The sequence below is a fragment of the Juglans microcarpa x Juglans regia genome, unplaced genomic scaffold (assembly GCF_004785595.1).
Source record: "Juglans microcarpa x Juglans regia isolate MS1-56 unplaced genomic scaffold, Jm3101_v1.0 JmScfU0057, whole genome shotgun sequence".
Lineage (NCBI taxonomy): Eukaryota > Viridiplantae > Streptophyta > Magnoliopsida > Fagales > Juglandaceae > Juglans > Juglans microcarpa x Juglans regia.
In genome coordinates, this window is record NW_024475801.1 from 1 (window position 1) to 17,735 (window position 17,735).

The 17,735-nt window shown below is 38.2% G+C and overlaps 1 protein-coding gene across 1 annotated transcript; it reads left to right on the forward strand.

Moving 5' to 3' along the window:
* The first annotated feature begins 3,283 nt into the window (after positions 1–3,283).
* Positions 3,284–5,555, forward strand: LOC121245542 (alpha-L-arabinofuranosidase 1-like). Its single transcript, XM_041143578.1, has 4 exons — positions 3,284–3,816; positions 3,928–4,126; positions 4,443–4,592; positions 5,185–5,555. Exons 1-4 carry the CDS (start codon positions 3,773–3,775, stop codon positions 5,332–5,334), a joined length of 543 nt encoding a protein of 180 aa, XP_040999512.1. The 5' UTR covers positions 3,284–3,772; the 3' UTR covers positions 5,335–5,555.
* Positions 5,556–17,735: the final 12,180 nt, after the last annotated feature.

A 17,735-nucleotide genomic window follows, 5' to 3' on the forward strand; every position in this document is an offset into this window, starting at 1 on the left:
CCAAAACCAACAATAACGCGTCTTTTCCTTCGGACCTCACCAGCATCACCAATGGCCTCGTTTCAATCTTCACCAAGCAACACTTTTCCCTAGACGATCCTGAATTCAAGAATCTAGCACCAAGACTGACCACCCAAGTGGTTGAGAGTGTGTTAACTAGCCTAAAGAGTTGGGAAATAGCTCATGTTTTCTTTACTTGGGCCTCAAATCAATCTGGGTACAAGCATAACTGTTATACTTACAATGTGATGGCCACTAGCCTATCACGTGCTTGAAAACTTTCCCCATTGAGAGCCATGGCCATGGATATTGTAAACTCCCAATGTTCCAAGATATCAAGGCTGGCTGCCCCTTCACTTCGAAGCGAGACCACATCAATGGCAAGCAAGACTCCACTCAAGTCATTGCCTCCAGGATCTTCCAGATCAACACCATCGTTTCCACGTTTTAGAGGCTCATCAACACGATTGGCACCCCAAGGTCACGCCCAAGCTCCAAGGCAAGCTGTGAGTTCCAAGTCTTCACCCACAGTTGCGATGAATATTCCAGCAGCGGTTGTGCTAGAGGCAGTGTCTGAACCCGATATAGAGGTGGGGGCCAGTTCTCCGGTTCTGTTTTGTGGATAGAACCAGTCGATGGTAAGCACAGAGGTTGGGGTTGGGGTGTTCCAGGAGATTCCATCACCAGCGAAGGTGCTTCAGGAGGAAAGTACCGAAACATCACTGGATTCTGAGGTTAGGGTGGACGGGGGTCTACAAATGATGTCGGTTTTGGTAGAGACACCACCTCTAGCGATTGGGGCGGAAGACCCATCAAAAGTGGAGTTGTCGACAAAACTGGAAACTGTCTCAGAGGTGGCACCATTGTCAGCGTTGGATTTGTTGCATGTATATGCCGATAATGTCCTTCCCAAGGATTTGGAAGGGTGCCTTGTCAACCTGTAGTGTCAGAATGGGTTATTAATAAGGTTTTGGAAATTCAACACAGTGTGGGGATTGAATGCCAGGGCTCTGAGGATCAATTCTTGGCGTTGCTAGAGGACACTTAAGGAGGTCATGCTCAACTCAAGAATTTTGTTTCTAGAAGACAGAGGGAACTCAATAGACTCTCTTGCTCAATTGACTATGATGGCAGCACATGCAAAGATAGATCTAAAGGGAGGGGCCATCTTTCTCTATATGAAGCCCAAGATTTTATCTTGGAATGTCCGTGGGCTAAATGACGCTAACAAAATGCCTGAGAATAAAAAATTTGCTTCAGGAATGGAAGGCAGAGATTGTTTGTATGCAGGAAACCAAGATGGAATTCATTTCCAAGAGCTTTGTGAGAATTTTATGGAGTTGTTCTTATGTTGATTGGATTTATCTTCCCTAGGTGGGGGCATCGGGTGGAGTTCTATTGTGGGATAGATGTGTGGTAGATAAAATGGAGGAGTTTATCGGGGAGCACACTGTGGCATGTTCTTTTCATAATGTGGGGGATAATTTTAGATGGGCTTTTGCTGGAATTTATGGACCAACATTGGACAGCAACAGGAATTTACTATGGGAGGAGCTTTCCGGATTACATGCTTATGGGATTTACCATGGTGTATAGGTGGGTACTTCAATGTCTTAAGATTTCCAAGTGAAAGATCGGGTGAAAGCAAATTCAGGCCAGCAATGTTGAGCTTCTCGGATTTTATCTCTGAATTGGGGTTGGTGGATTTTCCACTCATGGGCGGTGCATTCACTTGGTCCAATAACCATTCATGGTCTAGATTGGATAGATTCTTAGTTTCCCCAGAATGGGAATCTTGCTACTCGGAGTTATGTCAGAAAAGACTCCCACGCCTTTGCTCAGATCACTTCCACATATTGTTGGATTGTGGGGTTATTCAAGGAGGTCGGAGGTATCTTAAGTTCGAGAACATGTGGTTAAAAACTGAAGGATTTCTGGAACGGGTTAGACAATGGTGGTCCTCCTATCAAATCCAAGACACACCTAGTTTCATTTTAGCTAGTAAATTGAAAGTTTTAAAAAATGATTTAAAGCTTTGGAACGTTCAATCTTTTGGAGATATTGGCAACCGTAAGAAATCACTTTTAGAGGAGCTTCAGGTGGTAGAAAGGGCTCAGGAGGGATGGGTTCTCTCTTCGGAGGAGCGTGTTCGGAAGAAAGAATTGCTTTCAGAAGTAGAGAGGGCTACCCTATTGGAAGAGATCTCTAGGCGGCAAAAATCCTGAGCTTTGTGGTTGAAAGAAGGTGATCGTAGCACAAAGTTCTTCCATAGAGTAGCTAATTCCCATAGGAGAACGAATGCCATTGAGATGATGTCAATTGATGGATCTGTCTGCATTGAGGCTCCTGTGATCCAAGAACATATTGCTGGTTATTTTGAGTAATTGTTTACTGAGCCTCTGGGGTGGAGACCAAAAATTGATGGGATAGATTTTGAGTCCATACAGCAACAAGATGTAAATTGGTTGGAGAGGCCGTTTGAGGAGGCTGAGGTCCACGAAGTGGTGAGAAAGATGGTTAAAGACAAAGCACTGAGGCCAGATGGATTTTTTATGGGTTTTTTCCAATTTTGCTGGGAAGTGGTGAATGAGGACTTAATGAAGGTATTTCATGAATTTTTTTCATGTGGGAAATTTGAGAAAAGCCTAAATGTCACTTTTATTGCACTTATTCCCAAGAAGAATGGGCCATCGGAGGTAAAGGATTACAGGCCTATTAGTCTTGTGAATGGGGTATATAAAATTATTTCCAAAGTGCTTGCAAATCGTTTAGGAGGAGTTTTGGGGAGATTCATTACGAAATCTCAAAACACATTTGTTAAAGGAAGACAAATATTAGACTCAGTACTTATTGCCAATGAATGCCTTGATAGTAGGTTAAAATCGGGCAATCTGGGTCTTTTGTGTAAGTTGGATATGGAGAAAGCTTACGATCATGTTAACTGGGAATTCTTGTTGTACTTGCTTGGGAGGTGTGGTTTTGGAGAGAGATGGTGCTCTTGGATTAGGTGGTGCATTTCGACAACGCGCTTCTTAGTTTTGGTAAATGGGAGCCTGGTTAGTTTTTTTAGCGGTTCCCGTGGTCTTAGACAAGGGAATCCTTTGTCCCCTCTCCTTTGTGTTATAGTCATGGAGGCTTGCAGTAGAATGATCTCAGCGTTGGTCAACAGTGGGTTCTTGGCTAGTTTTTCGGTTGGTGATAATCATCGAGGCACTCTCCACATTTCTCATTTATTGTTTACAGATGACACCTTAGATTTTTGTGAGGGTTCTTGTCATTAGGACAAAGTGTTTTGCCTTTCCTTTTCAGTGCCCATTCATGCTTTGTTAACCAAACTAGTGCTTTGAGCCTGAGCCTTCATGTAGGATAAATTCATGCTAAGGAGATATATGTGCGATATGTACAAGCTGCAGAACAATGAAAATATTGGCTTATAATCGGGTCTCTAGTTTAGTAAAAAGAAAGCTAAATGGTAAAAGTATCGAAAAGGGAAAAAACTGTAAAATGGAAACCTGTGCCCATTTAGTTTGACAAATAATTACCAAGTAGACTATATAAACTGCTTTGATTTGCATTAATTTCCAATGCTATGTCTCTCAAGCATCCCTAAATCCTGGAGTTTCCAGATGGGTTTGTGTGCATAAAGTAAGGATCTTGATCTTCAGTTTCTTTTGCAATTAATTAGCTTCTATACTCGTAAACGTTTTAGGGCCAATCAGAAAGAAAAGCTGCTGACTTCCATTTCTTTCTTCAATGCAGTGATGTAGTAAGCATGGCAAGCTATGCACCACTTTTTGTGAATGACAATGACAGATGGTAATTTCTCTCAAAATTTCATCATAAAATAATTTTCCACATATTTTACTTCGAAAGTGAAAATTCAACCTTTATAATTGTTATACTGAGATTAAAAAACTTTCTATTAAGGTGGAATGCAGATGCAATTGTCTTTAACTCTTCACAGCTATATGGAACACCAAGCTACTGGGTGCAACACTTCTTCAGGGAGTCGAGTTCAGCAACTCTTCTTCATTCAACACTCCCAACAAATACATCCACTTCCCTTATTGCATCTGCAATTATGTGGGAAAACTCAGATGATAGCAAGAGTTACCTAAGAATAAAGGTGTGCTTCCTCATGACTGACCTCGCTATTTTTATACTGCAATGCTTCCTACCCAATTTCCAGCACCTTCAAATTGAAACATCTTCATAGATTTTACTATGTTCAGGTGCATTATCCAGTTACTTGTTTACACGAATATCTTGTCTTATTGCATACATGTGGTTGATAATGGCAGAGAAATGGTTTTTCTACCTCTTCAGTTATTTTGAATTTGATAGCTGCATCATACGCTTTTGGAATTGAATGGAATTTGGCTTTTCTATCTATGTGGCACTGCTATTAAGTTGAGATGATAATTTTTTTTTTTTTTTGGCAGATTGTGAACTTTGGGAATGACACAGTTAATCTCAAGATAAGTGTGGATGGATTGGAGCCCAACTCCACAATACAGTTATCCGGGTCGACAAAGACCGTACTCACCTCTGGTAATCTGATGGATGAGAATTCCTTCAAGGAGCCAAATAAGGTCATTATTCAGGAATCGCTTTTTTAGTAGTACTAGAAAACTTGTCTTCTGAATTGTTAGGGGGCTTCTCTGCATATTCAGAGATACTTCTACATGCTATTTTGTAGATTGTCTTCATTGTCATTACCTTAAAGTAAAGATGATCTTCAGACATTCTCAAAAGATTAGGATAGGTTTTCAATTTATAGTTATGAAGTGAATATTCATTGACCAAGACAATATCCTAGTACTGTTAGGGCGGTGGGTAGATTTCTCTTCCATCTTTACCCATACCCAGCCAAAGTTGGGCAAAAATCTAATAGGATTTTAATTAGCCAATAATTAAATAGTAACTATTTAGCTGCATTCGGCTATTCATATCTTCTTGCCAATGTAATATCTATATAGGATCATATCTCTTTAGCCTATACATGGTTTCATGATTCCCACATTAATCTACTCCAAACAAAAAATTACAGTACGAAATAAAGAGAAGAAAATTTGACAAAGGGGAAAGAATATTTTCTCTTGAATAGTAAGATTGTTAGAACTAACATATAGCTCTAAATATTTCCCCAGCATAAACTTTTTGTCCTCCATTGTATGTATCCAGGTCAAACCGAAACAGAGTCCACTTGAAAATGCTGGCAAGGACATGGAAGTCATACTCCTTCCATATTCTCTCACTTCATTTGATCTGTTGAAAGGATCTAGCAACATCAGAACTGCAAGAAACGATTCTTTCTCTAGATCACCTTTTTAAAATATTAACTGATGAATATCAAGTACTACTGTACTTTTGAGAAATAAAGGTAATAACCCAACAAAAGATGGTGGCATCCTTGCATGTCAACTATTCTGTTGGAATGTTCTGTTGTTTTATGTAATATCAAACTCGTTGCTTTTGGCTTCCTTGCTTGTAAAGTATATGTATGAATGCTCTTTGTTCTTGGTGATGAAGTTATATCCTTCAGTTCATTTTAATACGCCCAGGCACAATTCATTTCCATTCCATCGTTAGTTCCTCATTCTCAAAATCACAAGTTGCTACGTAATCAGTAATGGTCAAATCAAGATTGCATCGAATGATCCGAGGATTCTGTCTTACAGACTCTATAAGCCTAACCAATAGTTACAAGAAGTTGAGTCATTAACCAGGTATCATAACTCATAGGAGTGACTATAGGCTTTGGGATGAATCTAAAGTTAGGCAAATCCCTTGGATAAGAGTCAACCAAGTACATCATGAAAATTCACCTCCCATAAACAACAAAGGGTAACAAAACCAGGCCCCTTAAACCAAAAAGAATAGTCCACCTTTTGGACTGTGCTGATATCCATGAGCAGTTTAAAATTTGTGTCTGGAAAGTGGTTTGAGGAATACTGCAAACAAAATCAAAATTGACCCTGTTCACTCACAATAATCTAAAATCTCTAGGACCCTCTAGCTTGAATCCTACTTGTTTGTCAACGTTGAAACATTTTCTAAAATACTTACATTGAGCATAGAGATGCCGAAAGATCTTTACAAAACAAGAAGATAAAAAAGTGGTGCCCCTTGCAACAAGATATCCTTGAATTCAATCCCAATGTGGTAGTCTATAACAACTTTGAAATGGAAACAGTCCATTGTCATGACTCAAATTGCTCTTCTCTGCATCCATGGATTGCATAATATGGACCAAATCATCTCTCAAAAGATAAAGTGAAAACATCCCTCCTTGTAGGACCTAAAATCCAGCCACAAACCAACCCCAAGAACCCTAATCCCCCATTGTTACTGCCAACAGCCACCACCAAAGGTGGACCAAGAAATTTCCTCCATTTTCTTCTTCACACACATATTGCCATAAAATCAGAAAATCATGCCCAGCTTTGTGCACCCAAATGTCTACTCGTTTCCCTCATTTTTATCATCAAGAACCAAGATGCAGTTCATATATGTCAAGCATTTGAAGATAAGAAGAGGTAAGAACTTAAGTCAGAAGTCAAATTCTAGTAATTAGGGCATGTGAACCTTGATCGGTTCATGATATTTTAAATATGTTGTGGAATGAATCTAAGCATGACATTTTATGGGTTAGAATTTCATATATGATAGTATTATATTTTAAGAAAAATTATAATTGCAAGCCGATATGGAGGATACACCCTTCATACCGTTGACTTTGCATGATTTGATTTGTAAGAGAAGTTTAAAAATTAAATCACTTGCAAATCAAAGCTTGCCATATAGGCAGTATAAAAGGTGTGCTCTCTGTGTAAGGAAAACAGCCTCAATGTTGTATGCAAAATTTGTGTTGATATATATATATATTTATATATATAGATATTAGAAGATCAATCAATGAGAAAGTTTTAGCTATACTAGTTGTACACTCTGTAATTATAGAAACTAATGACTGCAATATATGTAAACTATGCAGGAATTGTTTCACAAATAATGCTTGAGAAGATCACGACAATAGGAGTGGACAGCTTTTGGAAATAGTTGGAGTCAAGCTATTTTATCATCCCTTCTCAAGCTCAAGGCGGGACTAGACCGATGAGAAGCTTGTCACGGTTTGGAGAAAACGTAGGAGCAAAAAGTGATTTAGTAAATATATTAGCTACTTGATCCAAACTGGAAATGTGCTGGAGAGAAAGGACATGACGGGCAACTTGCTCGCGAACAAACTAAACGTCAATTTCAATATGTTTTGTTCGATGGCGGAAGACGAGATTCTTGGCCTTGTGAATAGAACTCAAATTACCACAATTGAGAGTTGGGATCGGTAGAGAATAACTAATACACATTAGAAGATGCATGAACCGAATGAGTTCAACTGTAGTTGAAGCCAGAGCCCGATACTTAGCTTTAGCAGTAGACCGAGAAACCGTGGCTTGCTTCTTTGCGCACCAAGAAAGCAAATTGTTACCAAGAAAGATAGCAAAGCCGGTGGTGGAGCGACGATCATCCCTTGAGCCAGCCCAATCCGCATTAGAATATGCATGAAGTGTAGTGAGAGGTGTCCAAGTAAAATGAAGACCAAGATTAAGTGTTATGTTTAGATAGTAGAAAATTTGTTTAACAGCAACAAGGTGAGTATCATGAGGGCTGTGCATAAATTGACAAACGAGATTGACAGTAAAAGCAATATATAGTTATAGTAAGGTATTGTATACAAGCAACCAACTTTCAATGGAAAGTTGGATCACTTAGGGGAATATCATCATCAGCAAAAAGATGAACACTCAAGGGCAGTGGAGTGGTAACGGGTTTAGCCCCTTCCAAACCAAACTTGTGAAGTAGAGGGAGAACATAATGAGTTTGAGTGAGTGTAAGGGTTGAGGCATCCCGAGAGACTTAAATACCTAGAAAATGCAAGTTGCCCAAATCCCTCATATTAAATACTTGTGACAAATGAGAGATAAATTTGGCAATATATTTGGGGGAACTACAATAACAATGATGTCGTCTATTTATATCAAAATCATAAGAACATGAGAACTCGTGTGCTAGTAAAAGAAGGAGGTATCATATGGACATTTGTAAAACTGCATTTGTTGAAGATTGCACTGAACTTCATATACCAAGCCCAAGGGGCTTATTTTAATCCATAGAGTGATTTATGAAGAAGATAAACATGATCAGGACGACTGTGATCCACTAAACTAGGAGGTTGAGTTAAATAGAATCGCTCTTGTAATTCTCCATGCAAAAATGCATTGCATACATTATTTGCTTCAATGACCATCCTTGAGATAAGGCTAATGTGAGAATTAAGTGAATCGTTCCTAATTTAACAACAGGATTGAATGTCTCATCATAGTCAAGGCCATGAAGTTGAGTGAAGCCACGAGCAACAAGTTGTGCTTTATACCTCTCGAGAGACCCATTTGCTTGAGTTTTGACTTTGAAATCCCACTTGCTGCTAACAAGGTTCATGTATGGGCATCATGGAACTAGGGACCAAGTACAATTTGCATGAAGAGCATGGATCTCATCTTGCATGGCTTGCTTCCAATAAGAACTCTTAAGAGCATGAACATAGGAAGTTGATTCCTTAAAGTGAGCTGCAAAATCAGCCATGAAACATGCAGGAATAGGATGTCTCGAAGAGAAATACACTTTGGGCCGACGAGTACCATATTGGGTTCGAGTGATCATATGATGAGTATGAGTAGGGCCTAAGGCAAGTTAAGTGACAATCGGACATGGATTTGTAGGAATAGACAAACCAAGAGATATTGAGCTTGGAGCTAGAGCAGGGGAAGAGAGATCCAAGCAAGGTCCAATATCAGGAGAAGGAGCTTCAGAAGGCTACGCTGCAAGTTGAAGAAATTTGGGAAGAGGGCATCGTCTAAAATCTTGAAGAGCAGCAGGAGAGTTATCATGTAGAAGGCCAAAAGGAAACATTAGTTCATTGAACACAACGTGGTGAGCAACATACACACCGCCTGTTTGTATATCCAAACACCGATGTCCCTTGTGTTGTGTTGAGTAGCCAAGAAAAACATAGCGAAGGGATTTATATTCAAGTTTGGTTATGCCAAATGGAGTGAGATAGGGGTAACATGAACACTCAAACACTCATAGAGAACAATAAGAGGGAGCAACTCCAAAAACAAGATCATATGGAGACTTATCGTTCAACACAGCAGTTGGCATCAGATTTATGAGAAATACAGCATTAGTGAAGGCTGCAGTCCAGAATCAAGAAGGAGTAGAGGAGTGAGCCATTAAAGTTAGTGCAGTTTCAACAATATGTCTATGTCATCATTCCGCAAAACTATTTTGTTCAGGTGTCCCTAGGCATGACATTCGATGCATGATTCCACGTGAGTCAAAATATAGTTGTAGAGCTTGTTTAAGATATTCCCCACCGCTATCACTTTGCACAATTTTAATGTTGGTATGAAACTGATTTTCCATAAGCTTGAAATTTAGGAAAAATGGTGGTTACATCAGATTTTTTAGCCATAGGAAAAAGCTAAATAAAGTGGGAGTATTCATCAACAATCACAAGATAGAACCTAAGACCATCATAGGAGGTTACAATAGCTGGTCCCCACCCATCAGTGTCCATAATGTGAAAAAGGATGAAGCATGTGTATTGCAAGATTGAAAAGCAATTTCTTTGATTTGCCCAAATTGTAAGTTTAAAAAAACTGAATACTTTTATCCAAACAAGAAAGTAAAGTCAAAAGAAGTTTAAGAATTCTAGAATGAGAATGACCCAATCCGGCATGCAACAAAGTGCCCTTAATATTCTTTGTTAAAAATCCAACAATGGATGGTGAAAACCAATGCTGGTTTACTAGATATAAGTTGTCCACCACTGGTCCCTTAAACAACAATTGTCCTGTCTTCAAGTCCTTGATGAGAAATCCCCATGGATAAAACAAAAAACAACAATTATAATCCTTCATAAATTGAGAGAGAGAGAGAGAGAGAGCATACTTTTCGCTATACCAAGAACAATAAGAACATTATGTAATTTGATATCAGTGGCAGGAACTACAAACTGACCAACACCACTAATAGAAAGGTCATTACCATTTTCAACCATAATAGAGTCATGTCTAGAGTAAGAGATAATACCTTCAGCTTCAGCTACATTAGAGCTCATGTGATTATTAGCTCCAATATTGGAGTACCATGGGTCAGCCACAGTGTCACCTACCTGTAAGGCAACTAAGGCCTTGTATTGCTCAGCCTCTTCATTAGTTGCACAATAACCATCAGTTTTGTGTTTTGGGACACCACAACTAAAACATGTAATAAGAGATCAATGACCCTCCCCACAACCTCAAGTAAAGTTGTGACCCCTCTAATAGGAAGAGGCTAAGAATGACCACCATATGTAAAACCTTGAGAACGACCACCACCACGATTGTCAATAAAATGTTGTTAATTGTTGTTGGTGCGTCCATGGCCTCCAAGATGACCTTTGGCCCCAGAATTGGAGCCAAGATTGGTGTAGAATGTAACCATGGATGAAACCACTTTAGCAGCAATGATGAGCATCTCAAAATCTCTAAGTTTGATGATGACACTTTCCAGTGGAGGAAACATGTCACGAGCGTTGATAACAGCAACCAAAGGATCAAATGCATATTCTAGACCTATAAGGATGCATATGTGAAATCATCATCATCTATTTGCTTTCCTGCACTCCAAAGCGAAAAAGCCAAAGACTTGGCTTTGTGGATGTATTCACCCAGCGAAGAAGTTCCTTTAGAAAGTGATTGAAATTCACTCTTCATCTATTGCACACGGTCACGTGTGTGACTTCCATAAAAAGTCTCTAAGACCTCCCAAGCATCACATGAGGACTCATTGTGGATGACCAGTGACAATGGGGCATTAGACAGGGAACTTTTAATCCATCCAAAGATTAATTGATCAATACACAACCATCATGTTGCTGCTGGATTAGAGACAGACGCACCACCTTCATTGATGATGGTCACTAGGGTCGGGGACATGGGACTTTATTAAGGACATAACCAAGAAGACCATGGCCACGTAGAGTAGGAATAACCTAGGCCTTCCAAAGAAGGTAGTTGGTGGAGGCTAACTTGATAGAAATGTCAAGAAGATTGGATGTTTCTAGAGAAGAATCTAGCAAAAATAGATCAGTTAGATGTGGGATTGAGGTGGTAGAAGAAGACTCCATTGGTAGTATCTCAGTGGCTCTTGATACCATGTAAGGAAAACAGCCTCAATGATGTATGCGAGATTTGCATTGATATATAAATATATATATATATATATATATATATATTACAATATCAATCAATGAGAAAGTTTTGCTATGCTAGTTGTACACTCTATAATTATAGAAACTAATTATTGCAATATATGTACACTATGCAAGAATTGTGGAGAAAATAATGCTAAAGAAGATCATGCCAGTAGGAATGGACAACTTCTGGAAACAGCTGGAGTCAAACTATTCTGTCACTCTACACCTGCTTGCAAATAAACTAACTCATATTGAAATTAGCTTTCATAATCTTTTAAATTTATATGAGAGGGTTTTATAGTGTAGAAATTTAGGATTCTCCCCTGTAGAGAGTCAACAACTAACAAGTAACTACAGTTTTATTGGGTTAGATTTGTTTTGAGGGATTAACAATAATTCTATAATTAATTTTGACTTTTTAAAAACATAGAAGAAAGGGTTCAATGAATTTTTAAATATTAGATAGAAAATATAAAGTTTCCAATTTTATCACAAAAGATATGGAATTACGACTATAACTGATTAGGTTGATCAAGTTCTATTGGTTCTTTTGAAATTTATGCTGCTTACATATATATGAAACAAGAAGATATAAAATAGAAATTGTTTCAAGTCATTAGAAGTTAATATAAATTAATTTATGCTATTTAAAAGCACCTATGGTCATTGTGTATTTTCTACAAAAAAAATTTAAAACTTGGACTATGGTTCACACATGTTCTTTGATGAGTCAAATGACACCAAAATGCTTGTTCTTTTGGATATGTTTCAATCTTAGACATTAGGAGTATATCGGCATAGAATTCATTGAAGTCTACTTATAAGAATAAACAGACTAAATGTTAGAAATGGAGGATTACGCATTAAGGTAATGCTAGGATGCCCTCCAAATATGCCTCTCAAAAGTGCATCCTAGTGTATTTTGATTTTTTTTTTTTTTTATGTTTAAAAAACACATAAACAAATTCACTAGTGGTAACTTTTTTAAATATTAAAAAAAAATACACTAGAGGGCACATTTGGAGGGCACCCAAATATTTTCCTATGCATTATTATGACCATAGAAGGGCTAGGATAGAGTAAGATAGGGTGTTGCATACATGCAATAGAAATACAAGAATATGCATAGTATTTTTGGATCTCACATTCCAAGTGCTAAGAGTGGTCCATTACATGGTGGATGGCAAGGTGGGTGAAAATAAGGAAAATCGAAAGACAAAATAATGAATAGAGGAATGAGAGAACTGGCCACCTAGAGAAGGAGTAGACTTTAGGGATAAATATTTATACTTAAAACTTAAAGGGGGAAGTTTGAAGGCTAAAGTAAATGTGGTGGGAATGAAATTCGAATGAGAAGTTGAAAATTACAAGAGACCGAGCATTAGGGATGTGACGCCCCTAGCTTCCCCTTTTCTATTCTTACCAGGTCATTGAGAAGTCAGACTTATACCTAGTAGTTATGGTCTTGTTTTACCATTAAAACTTATGAAAAATTAGGTATATATATATTTTTATTAATGATAAAGCTGGAGCATTTTACCTAACTATAATTAGAGATGAAACTAAGAATCATAGCTTATAAACCATATAACATACAAACAATCCAATAGCTTATAAAGTCGAGAAAACCTACAACATATAGGTATCTTTCACTACATTAGCTTTTCTCGAGTGGCACTTAATCTCACACTATAGTCACTAGTGGTCTCCGTCCACCTCCTTTGTCGCTACATTAGCTTTTCCGTCAAACAATTATTTTAAACTCTGTTTATCTAAGTAGACCTAATAGCTTTCACCATATACGTAATGCCTCCATATTTTAAGGCAAAACTACTGCAGCAAGCTCAAGGTCATGCGTAGGGTACTTATGCTCATGATTCCTCAACTATCTAGGAGCATATGCCATGACTCTTATTTTCTACATTAGCACGCACCCAAGTCCATACATGGACGCATCATTCTACACAACAAACTTCTTGTGTTGTTCTGGCAATGCTAATGTTGGTGCTGAAGTCAGTTTTCTCTTTAGCTCTTTAAATCTAGCCTCACACTGATCTGACCACACAAACTTGGCGCTCTTATTTGTCAATGCTATGAGTGGCCCTGACAGTTTGGAGAATCCTTCTACAAATCTTCTATAATCTTTGGTCAGACTCAAGAAGCTTTGAATCTCATTAACATTCGTTGTTTGCTAGCGATATACTACCGCTTCCACTTTACTTGAATCAACTACTATCCCATCCTTGGAAATAACATGTCTAAGGAACTTCACCTCATTCATCATGTAAGTGATACTTGTGAGGGACAGGGTCCCCTTGATGGTAATGACTAATAAATTGGTGCAACTAGGGATCTTTAGCAAATGCTTGTTGGAGCTCTTCCAACCAAGTGGCCCTTACTGCACTAACAAGTTTAGCTTCCATATCAATGGGTGTGCTCTAATACTCTCATAACAACCCTCAAAAGCCCCAAGTAATCTCCCATGATTTTGCTATACACGAGAATGTCATAAAAAAATACTAGCACAAATTTTCTAAGATAGAGTCTGAAAATTTCATTCATCAACCTGTGGAAGGTTGATGGTGCATTAATAAACCTAAAAAGCATTACCAAAAACTCATAGGGGCCCTTGTGAGTACGAAATGCAGTTTTGGGTACATCCTCAAGCTTCATCCTGATTTGATGATAACTCGATTGTAAATCAAGTTCAGAAAATAGTTCAGCACTATACAATTCATCTAATAGCTCATCTATGTTGAGGATAGGATATTTATCTTTGATAGTGTCCTAATTTAAGGCTCGATAATCGACACACATGCGCCAACTTCCATCAGCCTTCCTTACTAAGAGGACTGGAGAGGAATATGGCCATTGACTAGGCTAGACAATCCCTGTCTGTAACATTTCTTTTACCAGTTTCTCAATCTCCTCCTTTTGGTAATATGGATATTGATAGGGCCTCACACAAGAGGGTTTGGCTATCTCTTGAAGCTGGACTATGACTTCTAGGTGGTGAAAATCCAGTAGGTTCAATAAACACTGTCTAGAAGTTATCCAAGATAGTTGGTATGGCATGATCTACTCGGGCCTTCACCTTGGGGATGTTTGTCTCCGCTAGTTGCAACCAGACACCTTTTTCCTCCTACCAGGGTCGCTTTACTAATTTTTGGATCATCCTCCAACGTGTTCTTGGGTGGTTTTAATCCCTGTAGCCATAAGTTCTGCCCATTTAGGAAAAAAATCATGCTTAGATCTGCAAAATTCCACTAAATAGTACCCAAACTTCTCAACCAATCAACTCCCAATACAACGCTAGAACCTCCTAGGGTTAGTAAATAGAAATTAGCCACAAAATCATAGTGATGTAATTTGAGAGTAACTACCTTGCAGCAACCTCGACAAGGAAGAGTTTCTCCACTGGCAACTTGCACTGCCAAGTGGCTTTCTTCTACTGGTAGTTTTGCCATTCTTGCTACATTTAAATTATAGGTGGTAATATGTGACACGCCTGTGAACCCAACATAAACACGACACGAAATTAGCGGGTTTGAGTTTGATATTAACAGGCTCGGATCAAAACAGATTGACCATTTAAGACACGATTTATAAACAAGTTAGTAACGGGTCAACCCACTTAATCCGAAATCAACTCATTTTGATCCATTTGGATTTTATTTCAAAATTAAAATTTTGTTATTATTAAGTTGTAATATTGGTATTTCTCAGGATGCTTATTTTTATTATTAGCATTATAATTCTGGACATATGCTCATATTTGTTATTGTAGGGCTTGTAATATTGGTTTTATCATATGTTAAAATTTGAAGAATATTGATATATATATATATATATATAAGATATTGTGGCTACTAATGAATATAGATTTTTAAGATATTGTGTGAAATTATGTTAATCGGGTCCAATGAGTAATGTGTGTTAGTTCAACCCATTTATATTAAACGAGTTTAAATGAATCGTGTTGTGGTGAGTAATTTCTAATTAATTATTAAACGGGTCAAAATGGTGACAAGACATAACCCGTTATCTAAATAGATTGGGTTAGGGTTTGAAAGTTTGATACGTTTAGCTTAACGGGTCAAGTTCAGGTTGACTTGTATAGTCAAATATTCATGATTTGACACAACACGAACATGATCTGAAAATACGAATTGCCACCCCTAATTTAAATCTATACAACTATGTTTACTACCAATATCAATTAGAACAATAACTGCTTGCTAGTTCAATTTTCCCACTAACTTCATTGTCTTGGGTGAGGCTGCACCTGTTGTTATAGGAAAAAACCCAACAACTCAGCTTGTTGCAACACTGGAACAACCTCTATGCCTGGTAAGTTAGGTCCATCCTCTTCTTCCTTTCCTTCCTTCTCTTTTGACTCTAATTCTATATCTTCCAACAAGTAAATTTTGGGTCGATTGCACCTATGCCCAGGTTGGTACTTATCATCACAGTAATAGCACAAGTCTTTCTCTTTCATTTCTTGCAATTGATTGGGGGTAATACTCTTGATGGGGTAAGGGGTTTTCTAGTTAGGAAAGTGTTCGGTTTAGGGTTCAAAAGTGAGGCTGATAGTCTGAGAATGGGGTGAGGTCTAGGGATTTTTAGTGTAATTGGCTTAGGGGGTGTTGTATATGGAGTGAGTTGGACATTAGTTGTACAACAACCGAAAGGGTGGCTGGCTTGAACATGATAACTATAATTTTCAGCTCATCTCTAGGTCCACTTAAGAAAGTGCTGATGCAAAATTCCTCACTAATGCTAGTGCTTTTATTGGATAGGATCTCTAAATTAGTTTGGTATTTTTCAACACTACTAGTTTGCCAAAACTTTGTGAATGCTCCCACTGGATCTTCGTATGCCAAGGGCCCAAATTGAGTTCTAAGAGCCATCAAGAAGTCCTCCCAGATTGTCATAGGACTCGATTCTATCAACCAACTGTACCATGATAATACCTCCCTCCATGTGGAAGGAGGAAATTTGAAGCTTGTGATTTTCTGGTGTTTGACAATAGGAAAAGAATTATTGCGCCTTCAGAATCCAGGGTCTCTACCTTCAAAGCGAGGAAAATCCAAACGAGATGTCTAGCTCGGATTCCACTCTATCCATCAAAGAGAGGATTGGTATTAATCTTCAAGTCATTGTCTCCCGACGAACCTTTCCTAGAATTAGTCTTAGAGGAAAGTTGCACCAAGTTGTCATAACTAGATGCCAAATTACTGATCTGATCTAAGACATTTTCCATTAATACTCATTGTCGACCCTATTCCTCCTTTAAGAAGGATGTCTCCCCGCGTAAGGTAGCTACCGCCTCAGCTAGTTGAGCATTACGAGTTCCCTCGGCCATGTCACAGGAACACGGCTTTGTGATCACGTTGTTGTGAACTAAGTAATTAACAGATAATTTACTAGTAATTCAAGGAGCCAGCAAACCTCCAATGTTCACACGGAATAAATGGGCCAAAAGGTATCCCTCATTAGCTTCAAACATTACATTAAAAGCAACAATCTCCTTAAGTACACGGAAACGTGTAGACCCATCACTAAAACCCACTAGGCACAATAGCTCAAGACCCGTTCAACATGAAATAACAGTCCAACTGCAAATATTAAAACTAAATGTACAGAACTACCCTAAAGAAATTAAGGAATCCCTCATCTGATGTAGCCCTGGCAAATAAAACCCATCTCGTGACCTAGGCTCATATCAAGAGAGAGCAATTGTGGAGAGAATGAGATGCATGGAAAGAGAGAAATAGGGCATGAGAGTAATGGAAGGGAAAGAGAAAAGGGGCGTTGGAAGGAGGTGAGGCGTCGTGGGAACAGAGGGGAAAAGAATAGGTTTAGGATTTCTAACCGAAATAATGTTGTTTTAGGTCGTTTTCAAGTGGGCTAATGTTTCCTTCCATGGGCTTGGATAGGGTGTTACATGACCAACTTGAAATTTGAGCGTAACCATGTGCTCTTGTTTAGACTTTTTAAGCCATTAATATCAATTTTGAAAAAGTAAAAAACCACAATAGATTTTTCAATTTCTTTAATGATTTCATGATGATTTGAAACTCACACAAATTAATTTAATTTTTTGTACATTGTTAAGGGTGTTTTTGTGTGGGAGCTTGAAAGCAAGGCTGACACGACATTATTAGCAATAAGAACCATAAGTTATGTGCAAATTAATCAGCAAGCCTATACATTTCACATCTAACATGTCATGTGGCATGCCATGTGCATACCAAGAGATTTATTATGTGACCAATTTGATGCTTTGTTGGTTTTTATATTTGGAAATCGCTGTTGATGGGTCTGCCTTGTTTTTCATATATGGATCTTGTTTTGACTATCTTGAGTTTCATATATCAATACCTATCTCAAATCATTTTGTTTTGTTATTTTTCTTTATAACTGAGTGGGA

Coding starts and splice junctions, on each gene's coding strand:
- LOC121245542 (XM_041143578.1), top strand. CDS start 3,773: ATGGCAAGCTATGCACCACTTTTTGTGAATGACAATGACAGATG. Junction 4,127..4,442: donor AGAGTTACCTAAGAATAAAG/GTGTGCTTCCTC, acceptor TTTTTTTGGCAG/ATTGTGAACTTTGGGAATGA. Junction 4,593..5,184: donor CCTTCAAGGAGCCAAATAAG/GTCATTATTCAG, acceptor GTATGTATCCAG/GTCAAACCGAAACAGAGTCC.